General features: G+C 42.0%; 1 protein-coding gene across 2 annotated transcripts in view; it reads left to right on the forward strand.

The window, feature by feature from the left end:
- Positions 1 to 19,700, forward strand: part of LOC122799515 (TRIO and F-actin binding protein) — a 3,126,988-nt gene that overhangs the window by 1,222,432 nt on the left and 1,884,856 nt on the right. For both annotated transcript variants that reach the window (XM_044068636.1, XM_044068645.1), the window contains exon 15: positions 18,690 to 18,779. In XM_044068636.1, the coding sequence (XP_043924571.1) occupies positions 18,690 to 18,779 (90 nt within the window). The remainder of the gene's footprint in view (positions 1 to 18,689; positions 18,780 to 19,700) is intronic.

The raw sequence follows: 19,700 nt of genomic DNA on the forward strand, positions 1-19,700 counted from the left end.
ACTTTCTCCAGCCATTTCACTTAAATCCTTGCTTTAAATTAGATAATGTGCTATTTGATCTTACAAAATTTCCCCAAATCAAAAATCTTAAGGTTTGGGATCTCTTGAAACATAAGGATAAACCTTTATCTGACATACGGAAAATACTTAAAGTGAATTACACTTATACCACTACTTTACATCAATTGAGTGAGTTAGCTATAGACAAACTACAACACATAGAACCAGGGGATCAGGATCTTAAAAATCTACATATGATAATTCAGACCCTTTCACTTTCTGAAAAAATGTTATCAAAAACATACAACTTGTTAAATAAAATATTACAAGACTCCCTTTGTCTTTTTTCTAAATATTGGGACAGTCATAACCCAAATATAACACTGGATCAGAAAATTTCTGCCTTTAAGATCACTCTTGAGTATTCCCCTTTTAAGAAATTGTTTTATACTCAATTGATGATTAACAATAATGCATATCATACACCCTCTAAGTTGAACAAATTTAATGCTAGTAAATCTTCTTCATGCCCTTGTTGTGCATCTCCGTATGCAGACCTGTTACATATTTTTTGGTTTTGTCAACATACACACAAACTTTGGACCTCTTTGAGAGTGAGGTTGCAGAGAATGGGATATTACAAATCTACTCTATCGTGGGAATTAGCAATTCTACATATTCCTGCGTTACATTTATCCAAGCTTGACCTACATGTGATTATTTATATTTGTTCATTAATAAAGTTTTACATTTCTAAAAATTGGCTTGACCGGACTAAATTAAGTTGGATAGGCTTTAGATCTCTAGCTCATTCATACATTGCTGCACATAAAACCCTAGCATTGAGTCCAAAAAAAATGGCTTTCAATAATAAAGCAGTAGATAAGGTACTACATATCATTAATATTGATTGTTAGTAATGTTATATTTGTGTGATATGATTGTGTATATTAATATTTTTAGTGTTTATTCTGCTTGCTTTGAAATTCTCATATGAATATAATACATGTTTCATAGATAGTTTTTGGTTACCATTTGTACATATTGTAAATAGTTTAGATATGTTTTAACCAGTGTGAGTTAGCCTGTTCTTTCCAAACTTACAAATATATAAGCTGTGATTTTTTTTTTCTTTTCTTGTTCTTGAAGTTATGTATTTTAACAAATATTTCAATAAAGAGAATTTTGAGAAAAAAAAACTTCTTGACATTACTTGAAAGTAATACAGTAGCTCTGTCAGTCACTAGTCACTGACTGCTCCTATGATATGAGGTCAGTAACTTTAGTTTGCCATAGTCTGTACCTTGTTGTACAGGTTGCCTGTCTTTGTTGAGATCCATTTTTAGTGGAAACATGAGAGCACTTTCATATGTAAATGACTTGCTCAGACTGCCAGACTTGACAAATACAGATTAAAAGAATCAAACCTAGGACTATATGATATAGCTGGTTAGCAGCTCATATCCCTTAATATTAAACACTTTTATTTTCCTTGTGCTTACTGGGCTCAGGTCATAGCTGAAAAGGGTCTATTGACTAGTCCATTTACATGGTAATCAAGATGAAATAAACATTCTGTAGAAAGCTGCCAGTATTGGCTATAGTGAAGTCTTTTTTTAAAAAAAAAAATCTTTGTTGAATTTATCACTTGTGACATAGGCAAAGTTACATTTATGTAAAAGTAAACAAAACATATTAACACGTTGGTGGTGCAGCAGTAGTGTTGTTGCCTCACAGCAAGAGGTTCTCCCATTCGATTATTGGCTTGGGTGGGGACTGCCTTCTGTGTGGAGTCTGCATGTTCTCCCCATGGTAAAGTGGGTGTTTGAAAGACATGTGTTGAATGGGCGTGCCTTCGTTGAAGGTTGGGTGTCGGGCTGGCAACTTGACACCATAAAAAACAACTGCCAATCATTAGCGGACCGGAGTTCCGCTGTGACGAACCCTAACCGGGAAAAGCCAAAAGACAAACAACACTTACATACATAATTCATCAGATATATTTTTCTATGCAACATAATCAATCCAACATTACCTAAATTGTTCGGTTCCTGCCTTCTCTTAAACCTCATTCCTCTTCCAAAACATTTTTCTACATTATTGTTTCCACTATTTTTTTGTTTTCTATTTCCTTTGATCCTAGCCTTTTCTAAAGATCCCACTTCCTGTTCTTTTGTTGCTGTTATAATAGTTACTGCTCCAAATATGGTTGGTTTAGACTTTGATTTCAATTTTCTTATAATTGCTTTTTTGGCAGCCAACAGAATTAAACTTAACAAGATCTTATTACGGCTAGGCATTTCAGATCCTGTATCCCAACTCAAAAAAAAAAAATTTCCTTTGTTACACTTATTTGCTCACTCAATATTTTCTGACAGAGTACTCTGTAAGGATTTTTTTTTTTTACAAAAAAGTAAGTCAGAAGTAAAAAGTGCGTATAATATGGTAGATTCTTGTATAGAAGAATGGCTATTTGAAGGGCTCACTGATGTTAATAGCAATGTCTTTTGGCTTCTCCCATTAAGGATCACCACAGCGGATCACCGGTCTGCAGATTGATTGGCAGTGGAGTTTTTACAGTGTCAAGTTGCCAGCCCGGTGACCAACCTTCATAGAAGACACACGCACCTATCTGTCTTTAAAACCCACTCAACCACAGAGAGGACATGCAGACTCTGCACAGAATGCGCTTCAGCCAAGAATCAAACCAGACAACCTCTTGCTGTGAGGCGACAATGCTAACCTCTGCACCACCATGGCTCATTACTGTTAATATTGCTGAATATTTTAGGATTTGGAAGCCTAAACTGGGTAGGTTTTATGGCCTGCCTAAGGTTCATAAGTGTATTGATGAGCCTACTTTTAGACTAGTAATAGCTAGTGGGGGGAGTAAAACAGAATCTATGGCAGTCTATGTTGATAAGTACTTGCAAATATTGGTTGATAAATGATTCGTATGTAAAAGATTCTTTTGACTTGTGCAAGTTTATTACTGTTTTTTCAGTAGATGATTCTATGATATTAGTAACAGCTGATGTATCTTTATGTACAGTGATCCCTAATGAAGAAGGACTAGAAATGTTTAGCAGAGAGATGGTTTCATCAATCTGTTTTTCTAAGGAACAAATCTGGTTGTTCACAGACATTTTAAATGTGATTCTGGCATACAATTTTTTTGAGTTTGACAATGAAATGTGCAGGCAGTTAAATGGGGTGTCAGTGTGAGCAGCTATGACCCCCCCAGCTGTGCCAGTGTTTTCATGACAGGCTGGGAAAAAGAATGTATTTATAAGACTGAATTTTTGAAGTATGTAGTTATATATAAACATTTTACTGATTTATTCTATGGAAGGGCACTGAAGAAGCTCTAATGGATTTTATGAAGTATTTAAATAATGCTACTGAGTATTTGAGTTTTCACTTTAAAAAAAATAAAAAAAACAGCATTAACTTTTTAGAATTAACTGTTTACAAGTCAACCAACAAGCTAAGAGTAAGAATTCATAAGAAGAAAGTGCAAAATAATGATTATTTACTTTTTAACAGCTTGTATAGTTTGAATTTAAAAAATATTATTAAAGAACAGTTTTTGAGAGTAAGTTCTCTGATAGATGATTTGTAGTATTTTTATACTGAATGTGAGGCGCTAAGATCTAGAATTTTTGAAAGAGGTTATCCTAAAGAAATGGTGGATAACATAATGACTCGTGATAAAAAACAGGAGTCAAAGTTATGCAATTAGGGGCAAAGAGAATATAGTTAACAGAAGCATATAAAAGAATGATTTTCCTCCGCTTATTTATTAGAAAATTCTGTTAATGAGAAAGGAATTATGGAAGTTGTGACCAGTAACTGAAGATTCCTTATGAATTTCTAGGGTTTAAAAATATTATTGGGGAAATCCGGCTTTTGTATTCATGCGGGGTAAGAATTTGAAGTAATATTTGTATAAAAACAATTGGGTAAAACTAGAAAAAAGGAATGTACAAATCCATGAGGTGTCATTTCTGCAAGCATATTTTAGTAGGTGAAAATTATTTGGTTGACAGGAAGAAATTATGAAATTAGATTATTTCATAAATATAATTGTAAATATAAATATGTGGTTTATATAGTTTTATGTGGCCTTTGTCCCACTTTTTATATTGTCAGAACTGTCAGAGAATTTAGTACGAGAATTTATGAACATCGTAGAGCAGTTGAGAAAATGGGAATTAAGTAATGCTTTAGCTAAGCATGCAAATCATAATCATTTAGAACATGTTAAGAATGTTAATTTTAAATTTTCAGTTATAGATCAAGTACATAATTTTAGTGTAAAATGGGATGCTGAATATGAACTTAATTGGAAAGAGTATTGTTGGCAGATTAAATTAAATGCTTATAGTTCTCCTGGAATGAATGATAGAGATAACTATATAGTTGTGCTGAGAAGGAAAGGGTTAACTCATTAGCTTGTAGTCATGTGATTTCGATGCACCTTATGTAAATGTGTTTTTAATTAAAAGTAATCAGGTCTGATGAAGATGTTCTTCATGTTTCACTGTTGCAGTCATCAAATTTGGGTTATTGCTGCCAGGGTAGCCCTCGGCCGGCCCGAATACCAGAGACTTAGTATTTCTGCATTGGTTGCTGTCGCTTGAAGACTGAAGTCAGGTTGTCAGTAGTATAAAATAAGGCAGCCAATGCCATTACATGAGTCATTCTTGCCATGGAGCCCAAACCAGAAGCAGTTTGCATGTGTGCCGGTCGGCCGCTACCTAAGTTTTTGTCTACCGAATTGAAGTTGAAGTCTTCTAAAACTAAGTACCCCATTGGGGATCCTTTTTTCTTCCACTAACCGATGTCAGAAAATGTTAATAATTGTCTTGCCTGTGGAAAGCAAATACCACACAGAGACTTCCACTTTTACTGCGTCACTTGTTTAGGCCCAGACCACGACGTGTCCGTTGTCGCTTCTGTGCTTTGTTCAACGCCAGAACTATCCATCATAGGGCCCTTATTGTAGGTAGATATTTTCGTTTACAGTCCTTGAATTCCGATATGGCTTCGGTAAGCCATCCAACAGCAGATCTTCTGAAAAAACATAAAGATAAATACAGAGACAGACGGCACAGATCCAGACCAACCGACGACGCTTCCGTTAAGCTAGTCATCAGTTCTCCGGTACTCAGTGAGCTTTTGCATCCCCTGATTCCTGCTTCTGTTGATTCACAGGCCACTACCTAGACCCTTTCCGAGTCCATTATGCCACAAAACTCTTCTTCTACTAAGGATCCTGTGGTTGTCTCTACCTTGGATGGGTCTGGAGCCACTGAACAGGCACCAGCTTCAGAGGAAGTCCTTCACACTACCGAATCTCGACACAAACCGACGTCATTCTTTTGCAACTACCATTCTTTCAAAAACGACCGAGTTTCTTAGGCCCAGGGTAGGAACCACACCCAAGAAACTGAAAACCCACTCTCAGGTGCTGGCTACCTTGCCTCGGTCTCAAATGCTTAAAATGGTGGAAGACCTTATGCTGATCAGGGGAAGCCAAGCTACCCCCTCCAAAAGAAAAAGAGATCTGTCCCCTGTAGTTTTGTCTGAACAAGAGTCAGATGAATCTGATACATTTGAATATTAAGACATGCAACCCCTCTCCACTTATGAGGATTCTGTTGCAGAGGATTCCATTCCTTCAACCTCTCCCCCAGAGGATTTTTCCTTTGGGGAAACCTTGCATACTTTAAGGGAGCATTTCCAGTGGGAGAGTCAGGGCTACCTTCAGTCTAAAAGAGAGACTCAGGGAATTCCTAGATCTTCTACAACACTGACCCTTGGCTATCCCCCCAGTCCTGGATGTTGTGGAGGATGTTTTCCTCAAATCCAGCTTGACTCCTGACACCCTTCCTCCAGCTCCCAGAAAACCAGGCAGGTACTAGAGAGTCCCTGACCCACACAAACATCTTTTTAAAAATCCTACAGCTGACCCTGAGGTCATTTTTCAAGGGCCAAAAGGGATTAAAGCAACCTCTGCTAAGAATCCCACCCCCTCAGACAGGGATTCCCGAGCATTGGACAGAAAAGTATAAACCTCAGCTACTTTTGCTATCAGGGCACTAAATTGTCAGTTCCATATGCTGAAATTTCAGCAACATACCTTGGAACTCCTTAAACAAAAAATGTCTTCCTTTCCTGCTTGGGCAGCATCTAAAGATTTACAAGAGTTAATGCATTCTGCAAGTCAAGTAACTAAACACACCTTGCACTGCGGTTTTGATGTCCTAGAAGCTTCTTGCAGGGCAGCAGTCACCGGATCTGTCATTAGAAGGCCTGAATGGCTTAAGGAACAGCCCCTGCCAGACCATGTCAAATCTAAATTGTTGGCTGCCCCCTTGCACAAAGATAACTTATTTGGCACTAAGGCAGAAGAGGTCTTAAAAAAGATGGAAGAAAAAGCAAAATCTATGCAAACAGTTAAGGATTTCTTGTGGGTCCAGCCCCCTAGGTTCAGCAGGCATTGTGCCTCCAAACACTTGTCCTTTCCTGCTCCCAGTAAACTGTCCCAGCCTAGGCCCTGTGGAAACAGATCCCCCAGACAGCAGCAACAGGGAATGCAGATATCTAAGCAGTGGACTACCTTCACTCCAAAACCAGGGAGTTCTAAGGCACCCCCTTATGGTAAGAACTCACAATGATTCACCTCCTCCCTCTGCCCACCTTCACTTACCCCTAGGAGGAAAACTCTCCTTTCACTCAAGCACCTGGGCTACCATTACCAAAGACCACTGGATTCTGAACATTGTGTCTCAGGGATACATATTTTCCATCCCCACCCTTCCAACTCCAAAAGGGTTCCCAGATCTACCACCAAATCAGTAGGCAGAGGCTCAAAAGTAAATCCTTTCCCTGCTCTCTATGAGGGCAGTAGAACACTTTCCTACAGAACAGATAGGCCAATGTTTCTACTCCAGACTATTTCTGGTACCCAGAAAAGAGGGCTCCTAGCACCCCATCCTCTATTTATCCATTCTAAACACCTTCCTGGCGACCCCAAAATTCAAAATGCTCACCCTCCAGCAGCTGCTACCCATGGTCTTCAAAGATGCTTGGCTAGTCACCCTAGATCTAAAAGAGGCCTACCTCCTGTCAGGGAATCATGCAGGAAATATCTCCACTTCAGGGCAGGATCTCATCACTTTCAGTTTTCTGCATTTCCCTTTGGCTTATCTACTGCTCCCAGAATTTTCACAAAATGTCTAGCTCCGGCTATTGCCTTTTGCAGACAAAGAAATATTCAGATTTACCTATACTTAGACAACTCCCTTATATCAGTAAGATAGCCAGGAAAAGCTGCCCAATCCCCTGGCCTTTGTAAAGACCCTCCTACCCTCTCTAGGGTAAACAATCAATGAAAAGAAATCCAAGCAGGTGCCTACCCAAAGGATAATCTTCCTGGGAGCAAATCTGGACACAGCATCCCAGATGGCATACCTTACGCAAGAGAAACAAATTTTCCTGACAACCTACTTTTCTCAACTAACCACCAGACCCCAGCTAACTGGAAGGAAAATCCTGTGAGCTCAGGGGTTCATAGCATCTTGCATAATACTCATTCCATATGCCAGACTGCATATGAGGAAACTTCAGTGGTACCTAAAGAGCCTTTGGTGTCAACACTCTCAAGACCTGGAAACTCTTCTACCTATAATTCCTTCCCTCAGAAAAGATTTTCTTTGGTGAGCAACAGCATACTCCTTCAGCAAGGGACTGCCTTTCTCCCCACCCCCCGCCACCCAGACCCTCACCACAGATGCATCAGACAATGCTTGGGGTGCACAAGTGGATGACAGCTGCATACAGGGCCAATGGAGCCCACAGCAAATCCCTCTGCACATCAGTCAAAAAGAGATGATGGCTGTGCAGCACACCTTGATAGCTTTCAAGCCCCTTCTCTCTCCAATAACTCTCCTGATCAAAACAGACAACACTACTGTGATGTGGTACATCAACAAGCAAGGAGGGACTCATTCCTACCCTCTATGCATGCTGGCCATGACCCTCTGCTATGCAACTACACCTGTTAGCACAATTCCTACCAGGCTCTCTCAACTCTCTGGCAGACCAGTTTAAGCAGAAATCGTTTGGACCCACACGAGTGGCAACTCAACAGAAGTACCTTCACCCTAATAACTCAGAAATGGGGAACCCTGAAGGTCAACCTCTTTGCCTCCCGCACCAACCATCAGCTCAGCACATTCTGCACCAGGGAGCATCACTGCAAGGCTTGGAAATTGGATGCCCTGTCCTTCCCCTGGGTCAAGCTATCGGTCTGTGCCTTTCCTCCCCTACCTCTCATCCCCAGGGTACTGCTCAAAGTAAGGGAGGAAAAAACAAGGACCATTCTTATAGCTCCAGACAGGCCCCAGCAACACTGGTACCCACTGCTGAGCAGCCTCTCCCCGCTGCCTCCATGGCATCTTCCTCATATTCTAAACCTTCTGACCCAGAGGGAAAGGGAATTCTTGCATCCCCAGTTGCAGACACTCAATTTGTCAGCTTGGCGTATTCCCTAACCCTGGACCAATCTGTCAACCTCAGTAAACAGGTTCTGGATGTTATCCATGAGGCCAGATGCCCTAGCACCAAAAAGTCTTATGCTGATAAATGGAAAAGGTTCTGCACCTGGATCCAGGCCAAGGGAGCCAATACGGCACAGCCCTCCATCCCTCTCATCCTGGAATACTTAGCTGACCTAATGCACAGTGGCCTCTCTTTCTCCTCTATAAAAATTCATGCCTCTGCCATTTTTGCTCATTTTCACACTGAGGAGCCCCTTTTCCTCACACCCTTTGATCGAACAGTTCCTAAGAGGGGCTAGCAACTTGAGTCTACCCAGAAGAGCACCAACACCAGCTTGGGACCTTAACTTTATATTGGAGAAGCTCACCTTGCCCCCCTTTGAACCAGCTTCTTCTCCAGAGCTAAAATTTCTCTCCTGGAAGACAGCATTCCTTCTGGCCATCACTTCAGCCGAAGAGTCTCTGAGCTGCAAGCACTCATGGCTGTGGATCCCTTCATCATCTTCCATGCAGACAGCGTATCCCTTAGAACTAACCCATCATTCATGCCCAAGGTGGTGTCCAGTGTGGCTCTCAACCAATCCATTCATTTGCCCACCTTTTTTCCTAATTCCCAGAACAAGGGGGAAAGGATTCTTCACTCTCTAGATGTGCACGGACAGCTCAGATGCTAAATAGACAGGACTAAATCCTTCAGAAAGTCTGATCAATTGCTGGATGTCCTTCAAGAATGCAACTGCAGTCATAACATATGGGTTGTCCTGCCTCAGGCAGCCCTCGGTCGGCCGGATTCCAAAGTCTGGGTCCGACGTCGGCTGATGTCGCATTTCTCTCCATCAGAGCGGCAGGAGTACATAAGCATCAGCCGACGCCATCTTCTTCAGTCTTTCTTGCCGCGCGGTGCCCGAAGCAGAAGCAGTTCGCAAGTGCCGGTCGGTCAGCTCCTGTATTCTTCGATCCGAAGTCATCAAAAAAGCTAAGTACCCCGTTGGGGACATTTTCTTGCCTCAGCCGATGTCAGAAATTACTGAAAAAGTTAATAATTGTTTGTCTTGTGGTAAACAAATACCTCATAAGGATTTCCATTCTTATTGCCTTCCTTGCCTTGGCCCAGACCACGACGTCTCGGCCTGTGCTGCCTGTGCTCGCTTCAATAAGCGCACTCTCAGGCGCCGGGCGGAGTTCGCTGAAGACTTTTTCGGTGAAAAATACGATTACAAGATGCCATCGGAATTACCGACATCGCAGACTCCTAAAAAACGTAAAGACCGGGACCGCCATCCTCGGCCCGCGTCTTCCACCGACACCACGCCAAAACCTACCGCGAGTGCCCCGGTTCCCACTGAGGTGGTTATTTCACCGCTCCGAACCGAAGACACCGCATTACCGATACCTCCGATACCGGAGACCACACCGACGCCAGTTATTGATTTTCCTCCGGATACTGTAACCGAGGAAATGCCCGAGACCATTGCTGTGGATAAGGTAACTCCTGCACGTGGAGCTGCTAGGCCTCCCATGTCCATGTCTATCAAGGCCTACACACGTGCTAAGGCAGCCAGCAAGACTAAGCACCTTACTGCAAAAGCCTTACCTCAGCCTACTCCTGAGACACAAATCATGACTATGGCAGCAGACTTAATCTCCATGATCAGAGGTTCCCAGGCCCATCCTGAGAGAGGATCCCAGCCTCCTCCTGATAAGAGGCCCAGGGTTGAGCCCACTGACCCTCTCCCTTCAGATGAAGATTCTGAGGCCTCTGGCCACTCCGATAGCCAGGAAGAGCCTTTCCAGACCTATGAGGACTCAGATGCAGAGGACTCCATCCCCTCGGCCTCCCCTCCTGAGGATATTTCTTTTGGGGAAGTTCTGCATTCCATGAGGGAACATTTTAAGTCGCAAGGCCAGGAATTTTCTGATTCCAGAAAGCGCCTTCATACCTTCCTTAAAAAGCCCCAGCACAGGCCCTTAGCTATACCTCCTGTGCTTGATGTTTTGGATGATTTATACTCTGACACCAGTGTTACCCCTGATACTCTCCCTCCTGCTCCTGCCAAGCCGGACAGATACTATAGAGTTCCTGAAACACATTCTCACTTCTTTAGGGCCCATGCTGTTGATTTAGAAACTATTTCACAGGGGCCGAAAGGGGTTTCAGCTACCACCTCCAAAAATCCTTTGCCTTCCAACAGGAAAGCTAGGTCATTAGAGAGATGGGGGAAGAAGGTTTACACCTCCACTACTTTATCTATAAGAGCTCTCAATTGTCTCTTTCATATGTTTCAATATCAGGATTTCCTGTTAGATGATTTACAGAAAACTTTGGCCTCTCCTGATCCTTTAGATAGGAAGTCTTTGCAGGAGGCTGTACACAACTCTCAGCAAGTTAGCAATCACTTCCTTCAGTGTGGATATGATGCATTGCAAGCTTCATGTAGGGCAGCTATGACAGGGGCGGTCATTCGCAGACATGCATGGTTAAAAGAACAACCTCTACCAGATCATGTTAAGGCAAAACTTCTTGATGCACCCTTGGAAAAGAACAAGCTTTTTGGTGCTAATGCTAAAGATGTATTAAAGACCATTGAGGAAAAAGCCAAGTCAGTTCAGACAGTCAAAGATTTCCTCCAGGTTCAGCCACCCAGATTCAGCAGGAATTGGCCTTCAAAAAACTGGTCCTTTCCTAATACTAAAAGATTTCAAAAGGGCAAAAGCAGGCGTGGCCGAGGAAGAGGACAATACAGAGGTTCCTACAGGGGACGACAATGGCAACCAGCAAACCAAAGAAGTGACGCAGGGGCTTCTCCTGCCCCACAGGGACAATCCCAATGACTTTCCTCTACTTCCGCTAACCAAAGAGCAAACAGAAGCTCCCTTGGGTGGAAAATTATCTCTGTTTTTCAGACAATTGGCACAGATTGACAAAGGACAAATGGATTTTGGACATTATAGACCAAGGCTACAGGTTCCACTTTCATACCTTACCAAGGAAACAAGGCATGCCAAACCTACCGCAAAACCAGAGGGCAGAGGCTTTCAAGCAAATTTCCCTGCTAGCTCAGATCAGTGCAATAGAAAAAGTTCCACAACAAGAACAAGGCCAGGGGTTTTACTCAAGACTGTTCCTTGTTCCAAGAAAAGAAGCACAATGGAGACCAATACTGGATTTGTCCGCATTAAACACCTTTCCCATAGTACCAAAGTTCAAAATGCTGACCTTACAGCAACTCCTTCCCATGCTGGGCAAGGGGTCTTGGCTGATTACTCTGGACCTCAAGGAGGCATACCTGCATGTCCCTATCAGACACAGCTGCAGAAGATACCTCAGATTTCTTGCAGGGCCAGAGCATTATCAATTCTCAGCATTGCCATTTGGCTTATCTACTGCGCCCAGAGTGTTTACAAAATGCCTGGCTTCAGTAATTGCTCATTGCAGGCTCCAGGGGATCCAAATTTACCCATACCTGGACGACTGCCTCATACAAGCGGACGACAAACTGATTTTGACAAAAAACTTGGATTATGTCATTCAATTGTTACAAGCTCTGGGATACACAGTCAACTTCCAAAAGTCAAGACTGCAGCCATCCCAGCAAATTACTTTCTTAGGAGCCAATCTAGACACAACCTCTCAAATGGCTTACTTGACAGAAGACAAGCAAAAGAAGTTAACTCATTATTTCAAAGGTTTGGCAAAGCTCACCCAGATGACTGCAAGGAGATTCCTACAGGCCCTGGGTTACATGGCATCATGCATTCTCCTGGTTCCATTAGCAAGACTACACATGAGAAAGCTTCAATGGTACCTAAAAAGTTTATGGTCTGAACACAGCAACAACCTAGAGACAACCATGCCGCTTATTCCATGCCTACAAAAGGAATTCCTATGGTGGGCCTCGGTAAGCCAGGCAAACACAGGAATGTCATTCAAAAAACCACAAATAACACAAACAATGACCACAGACGCCTCAGACCTTGGATGGGGGGCGCACATGGAGGGCAGGTGTATTCAAGGACAATGGTCTGCAAAGGAAACACATCTGCATATCAACCAAAAAGAAATGCTGGCAGTCATGCATGCCATCGAGGCTTTTCGACAACAACTTCAGCAAGGCCACCTGCTAATACGGACAGACAACACCACTGTCATGCGGTACATAAACAAGCAGGGGGGCACCCATTCTTACCCCCTTTGCAGATTGACAATGAATCTTTGGGAAAAATCACTGAGCTTAAACATACAGTTGCAATCCCAGTTTGTTCCAGGCAAAGACAATGTGCTGGCGGACAGCCTAAGCAGGAATTTCCTAGATCCCCATGAATGGAGGTTACATCCAGAAATCTTCATAAGGCTCACCTCGACATGGGACAGGCCAGAAGTAGACCTATTTGCCTCCCACCTCAATCATCAGCTACAAAAGTTCTGTTCAAGGGCATATCATCCACAAGCATGGAAAACAGATGCTCTCTCATTCAACTGGAACTTCCTAAAAATTTATGCATTCCCACCTCTGCCACTGATGACCACAGTACTACTAAAGATCAAAGCAGAGAAGCCAAAAGGGATCCTAATAGCTCCAGACTGGCCAAGACAACACTGGTATCCACTACTACGGAGCATATGCCACAACAAAAAATGGGCCCTTCCCCAATGGCCCCATCTTTTGACTCAAAACAACATCAAGACAGTACATCCCAACATTCAGATGCTCCAGCTAACAGCTTGGGAGATTCCATGAATAACCTCAATCTATCTCTCTCCAAGGAAGTTCAGCGGATATTAACAGATGCCCGCAGACCATCCACCAGAAAGGTTTATTCAGCAAAATGGAAGAGATTCAGCATTTGGAATACCAGCAAGGGTCATGATGCATCATTATTGAACATCCCACTCATCCTGGAATACTTGGCAGATATGCTACAGAAAGGACTCTCATATTCTTCTATAAAGATACATGCTTCAGCTATTTCAGCTAGATACAACACTGATCCACCTGTGTTCTCACATCCTTTGTTAAGGCAATTTCTTAGAGGAATCAAGAATGTCAAGCCACCAAGAAAGGCCCCAGTATGAGCTTGGGACCTCAACTTTGTCCTAGAAAAACTGACTCTACCCCCCTTTGAGCCAGCAGCTTCTGTGGACTTACAATTCCTCTCATGGAAGACAGCTTTCCTGTTGGTAATTACCTCCGCCCGAAGGGTTTCGGAATTACAGGCCCTAATGGCCATACCACCGTTCATTACCTTTCATAGAGACAGGGTCTCCTTACGAACCAACCCTAGCTTTCTGCCAAAAGTGGTATCTAGGGTTTCTTTGAATCAAGCAATTCACCTGCCTACTTTCTTTCCCAATCCTGAGAACAAAGGGGAAAGACTGTTGCATACCTTGGACATTCACAGACAACTTCGCTACTACCCGGACAGAACCAAGGCCAATAGGAAGTCTGATCAACTTTTTGTAGCTTACGCCCCTGGAGTACAAGGAAAAGCAATTTCCAAACAGACTATCTCAAAATGGATTGGACATTGCATCAGATTATGTTATTCCTTCCATGGAAAGAGTGTACCAGCCAATATCAGACCACACTCTACCAGAGCTACAGCCACCTCTACAGCATTCTTAAGAGGGGTGCCTACAAAAGACATTCTAGAAGCTGCTACATGGAGCTCTGTGCATACATTCTCCAAACACTACAACCTTCCTTTATATTCCAGATCCAGAGCAGGCTTTGCTTCGGCAGTCCTGCAGGGATTGATAGCTACACCATCCTTTTCTTAGTGCTTTCCACCTCCCCCAGCTAAGCTATGGTATTCAACCCATATGTTATGACTGCAGTTGCATTCTTGAAGGACATAGTACAGTTTTGTACCTACCATAAATGTAGATGTCTGATAGATATGCAACTGCAGTCGGGTTTTCCCTCCCTCCTTCCCCTCTATTCCTTGGGTCCACTCCTCTCCCTGTTATCCTAGCTGGGGATATCTGTTATGGTGTATCTGTTTATTGCTTATTTATTTGTCTGGAAACCTGTTTTGTCTTCCAAATTGATTACAGCCTTCCTTGGAGGGCACCTGGCATCTGGGGCAAGAAACACTGAAGAAGATGGCGTCGGCTGATGCTTATGTACTCCTGCCGCTCTGACGTCGGAGAGAAATGCGACATCAGCCGACGTCGGACCCAGACTTTGGAATCTGGCCGACCGAGGGCTGCCTGAGGCAGGACAACCCATATGTTATGACTGCAGTTGCATATCTATCGGACATCTACATTTATGGTAGGTACAAAACTGTACTTTAGGTTTGCTACAGGGACAGAAGTAGAACTATAACTCAGCAAACCTCAGAACAGAAGTCTCTGTAGTGGAGAGGAAGCGCTTAACTGTTTGTGAATAAAGTTGGTGTCCTTTGGAGTGCTCACGTTCTTCTGGTTATACAGGGGTAGAAGGCAAAGCCATCTCCAAACAAACCATTTCCAAAATGGATAGCACACTGCATCCATTTCTGATACAAACAGCATGGAAAGTCTCCCCCCAAGGGGGTCAGGGCACAATCCACCAGAGCATCCTCCACCTCTGCAGCTTTCCTCAGATGAGTCCCCCACCATGGACATCTTGGAGGCTGCCACCTGGACATCTGTTCACACTTTTACCAAGCATTGCCACCTGCCTCTCTTCTCCATATCCAGGGCAGGGTTTGCCTCTGCAGTCTTGCAGGACATCATAGCCAGCCCCTAGCTTCCTTGACTGCCTTCACCCATTTCCTCAGCTTTGGAAATCAACCCAAATGTGATGACTGCAACAGTGAAACACGAAGAACATAGTACAGTTGTGTACACTTACCATAAATGCAGATGTTCAAGTGTATTCACTGTTGCAGTCCTGTAATAAGAAAGATTTGGTCTACTTGGCCGTTTGTAATTTTTGTGGATGATATTATGTTGGCAAAACCAACAGATGTTTTAGGGACCTCAAAAAGGAGCATATATATGCTATTAGTAATGGTGACCCTAGAAACGCATTAGCTAAACACATTATAAAAAAAGGGACTATGCATATATTTAAATTTATGGTACTTGAAAAATATCGAGTTTCCATTAGAGGAGGGGATGTTAAATTTTATGTTAGCTGCAAATAGGGTCATTGGACTGAATGGTAATGTCCCTTTAAATCCAGCCTTTAAGTCTAGAAGGTTGAAACGCTGATTGAATGTTTTGTAATTAATTGATTGCATTATGTAAATTGCATGAATGACTGGTATTATAGGTTCATAGGTTCATAGGCTCATACTAGGCTATCTGCCCTAGGGCATTTATAAGCCTAGCCAGAGTTGTGTGGCTTTCACCACCCCTTAGGTTGAAGAATACTATACCTATTAGTTTGCCATGCCTCTGTCCAGCAGTGATACAGAGATGATCCCCGGGGTAAACCTACGATCTCCCATCCACTGGTCAAGATTCCTCTTGAACAGAGCCAGCGAGGTGCTCTGTCTCACATGGACCGGGATTCTGTTCCACAGCATAGGGAGTCTCTGGATGATGAATCTGTCCCTCCAGCATTTCCTATTTATATCCGTGTTGAGGTTTAAGTCTCTTGCTCTTGTGGCTCTGGTGGATTTGGATTTTTTGAGGTGGAGCATGTCCATTAATTCCGGGTTGGACATGGCCTTGTATGTCAGGCACAGGTCACCTCTGAGCAGACGGTATGCGACTGAATAGAGCTGGAGTTTCTTCAGTCGGGCAGCATATGGCATATTTTTGAGCCCCTTTATCCTTTTGGTGAGGAACTTTTGGGGTCTTTCCAATTGCTGCAGGTGTCGGGTAAGATACATTTCGAATGGGGCATTGTACTCAATCATTGGTCTGATAAGTGAAGAGTACAGGGGAACAATGACCTCCCTTGATCTGGATGTGAATCCCTTCATAATCAGGTGGGCAATGTAGAAGGCCCTCCTAACCACTTTGGCAATGTGAGTGTCAAAAGAAAGGTTACTGTCAACTTGGGTCCCCAGGTCCCTGATAACCTGTTCTGTGCTTAATGGATTGCCACCTATGTGGTAACTTGGGGTTACCTTGTTTTTACCAAAGGGTATGACTATACATTTTTTGGTGTTTAGTTAAGGCCATGGCTCTGGCACCAGTTATCCGTTTCTATGAGACCTCTCTGAAGGATATCTGTGTCTGATGGATTTTCGACTATGGCGCCCAGTTTGCAGTCATCTGCAATCTTTGTCAGCCACAATCCTCCTATGTTTGCCTGCACTTCTGAAAAGTAGATGCCGAACAAGAGGGGGCCCAGGACTGAGCCCTGTGGTACACCACTTGTGACCGGCTTGGAGTCTGACATGACACCAGCAACTCTAACCCTGTGGGTTCTGTCCTTGAGCCAGTTTGCAACCCATCTTGTGACATATGGGTTTACATTTAAGCTGGTGAGCTTTTCTATGATACCCGAGTGGGGTATTGTGTCGAAAGCTTTTGCAAGGTCAAGGTAGGCTGTGTGAACTGCCTTACCCTCATCAATGGCCTTGGTGACTGTTTCAAAAAAGTCGACCAAGTTCAAGAGGCATGATCTGCCCTTGACAAAGCCGAATTGGGTAGGATCCAATGTCTGTAGGTCCCCTATGTCTTTATTTATGAGTTCCATTATGATCATCTCCATAGCTTTGCAGACCAGGCTTGTTAAGCTTATGGGGCGGTAATTACCAGGGTCTGTAGAAGCACCGCCTTTGTGGAGTGGGATCTGTTTGGAAATACTGAATCATATTTTGTTACAGTATCATCGTCTTGGTTCAGTTTTTAGCATAAAATGATACTGTAACAAAATATGATTCAGTATTTCCAAACAGATTCTGCACAACATGCAAACAACCCTAGCCCATCTGTCATTGTGTGAGAATACCAACAAGTACTGTATTTGAAAGAATATTTTTTTGCAATGTAGTTGCTTAGATCTGATAAAGCAACTACATTGCAAAAGCGCTTATCTCTTTGTTTTATTTATTTTATTAACGTGTTTGTTTTACTAAAGTGTTATTCTGCATACGCTGACTTTGTAGTTGGCTTTGTCTACTTATTTTAAATATAGTCAGCTATTTGCTCCGTGTCTTGGTTCACTTTTTAGCATAAAATGATACTGTAACAAAATATGATTCAGTATTTCCAAACAGATTCTGCACAACATGCAAACAACCCTAGCCCATCTGTCATTGTGTGAGAATACCAACAAGTACTGTATTTGAAAGAATATTTTTTTTATTTCTTCTTAGGGTTAGTTGTCTTCATTGTGTGTCAGGGCCTTCAGTATGTTGATTTTTAAGTAGGTGGGTGTTGTGAAGTCAGTGGGGTTGTACATTTTCTAGCAATTTAAATTAAGCCATTAGCTCAGTAGTTTAAATCCCACCTGTCACTTACTCAAGACTAGCAAGCCTAGACATACCATACATGTATCACCTTTCTTTTCTCCCATTTTTCCTCAATGATGTCAGAATTAGCTAGTCAGAAAATAGATGACAAAGGTTTGTTCTTTTAATTATGCCCTATCTCCTGATTCCCCAGATACACAACTTGCAAAGCATACTGCATTGTTAAGATTGTGCTGAATGCATGTATGCATGTGCTTGCTTGCTATACAGATGTTAATGTCACCCTTCTCCATACTTTTTCACCCTTGTTTGCAAGTATAAAAAAGGCTGTTCCTGTAAGAGAACAGTAGTGAACTGTATCACCCAGTCTCCTAATTGCCAGCCTCGACCACTGATCATCCGATAGATGGGAATCTTCACTTTGTAATAGCTGAGCAATTTTTCAAGTACTGATCCTGTAACTTTTACTAGAGTGTTTAAAGAACAAATGAATTCCTTTTAGCACCCAGTAAGTGTACAGTGTATGCTTATTTCTTTTTCTTTGTGAGTTGAAATGGAGAAAAGAGAATGAATGAACTTAGAAACCATTAACAGTAGAGTTTTACTAGGTACCAAATAATGAGCGAATCCATGTCTTGACCACTTTCCTTCAGAGCCTTCCTTTGCTAAGTAATATGACACTTTTACAGCTTGTGTGTTTCACTCAGAAGAAATGTTGCAAATTAAAACTACAAAAGTGTTTTTTCTTTCCTTCTTCTGAAGGTTGATGAAAAGCTTTCCAAACATTCAGATATGGCCAAACAAAAACGAGAAAGTCACCTGTCACAGTTGCAGTCCAGCAGACATGAGAAGGTGAGTTATCTATAGTATACATGAGGTGCTCTATACCACTGCTTATGCTGTCACTGCCATATTTTTAGCACTTGGTTCTGCACAGAATTGGGTTATAATGCTGGAACAGTGGGAAACCACCAATGGATAATTACTTGTAACGTATGCTGGCTTTTCACCTATAGGCCTTACCAGCCCACATGTAAGGAAACTATTTTTTTGTGATGCATTTCTTCTTCCCATTTCAGAGAATGGAAAGTCGGTAAGCCTTTTGAAGTACTGACTAAAACGCTATAGTTGGGTGTTCTGTTTTTAAGTCAGACAACAGGCCATAATATATAAGGACTGCTGATATAACCAATTGTATGCTAAGTGAATGACATGAGACTTATTTATTTATTAGTTAACATATCTTTACCAAGATAATCTGACAGGGACAACATCCTTTCTTGGCGGAAGCTAGAGGAGAAACGCTGCATGCAAAATGCATGCATTAATTTTACAAAAACGTGGTATAAGAAATAGGAGTATATGGCTAATAGAAGTAATAACAAACAACTGTCAGTTAATGGTTAGAATACAAAAAGTGAATGTTATACCAATCAGAATATGCATATATATATATATATATATATATATATATATATATATATGTATATATATATATATATATATATATATATATATATATATATATGTATATAAAAGTGAATGTTATACCAATCAGAATATGCATATGTGTGTGTGTGTGTGTGTGTGTGTGTATATATATATATATATATATATATATATATATATATGTGTGTGTGTGTGTGTGTGTGTGTGTGTGTGTTTATGCGTGTGTGTGTGTAATCCAAAAGAGAAAAGAAATAAAATATCTTGAACATTATGAGCATTTAAGTAGAGCTATTGCAGTACAAAAATGTATTATTTGCATTGTAC

Source organism: Protopterus annectens, chromosome 1.part0 (genome assembly GCF_019279795.1).
Source record: "Protopterus annectens isolate FY-2018-M chromosome 1.part0, PAN1.0, whole genome shotgun sequence".
NCBI classification, from domain to species: Eukaryota; Metazoa; Chordata; order Ceratodontiformes; family Protopteridae; genus Protopterus; species Protopterus annectens.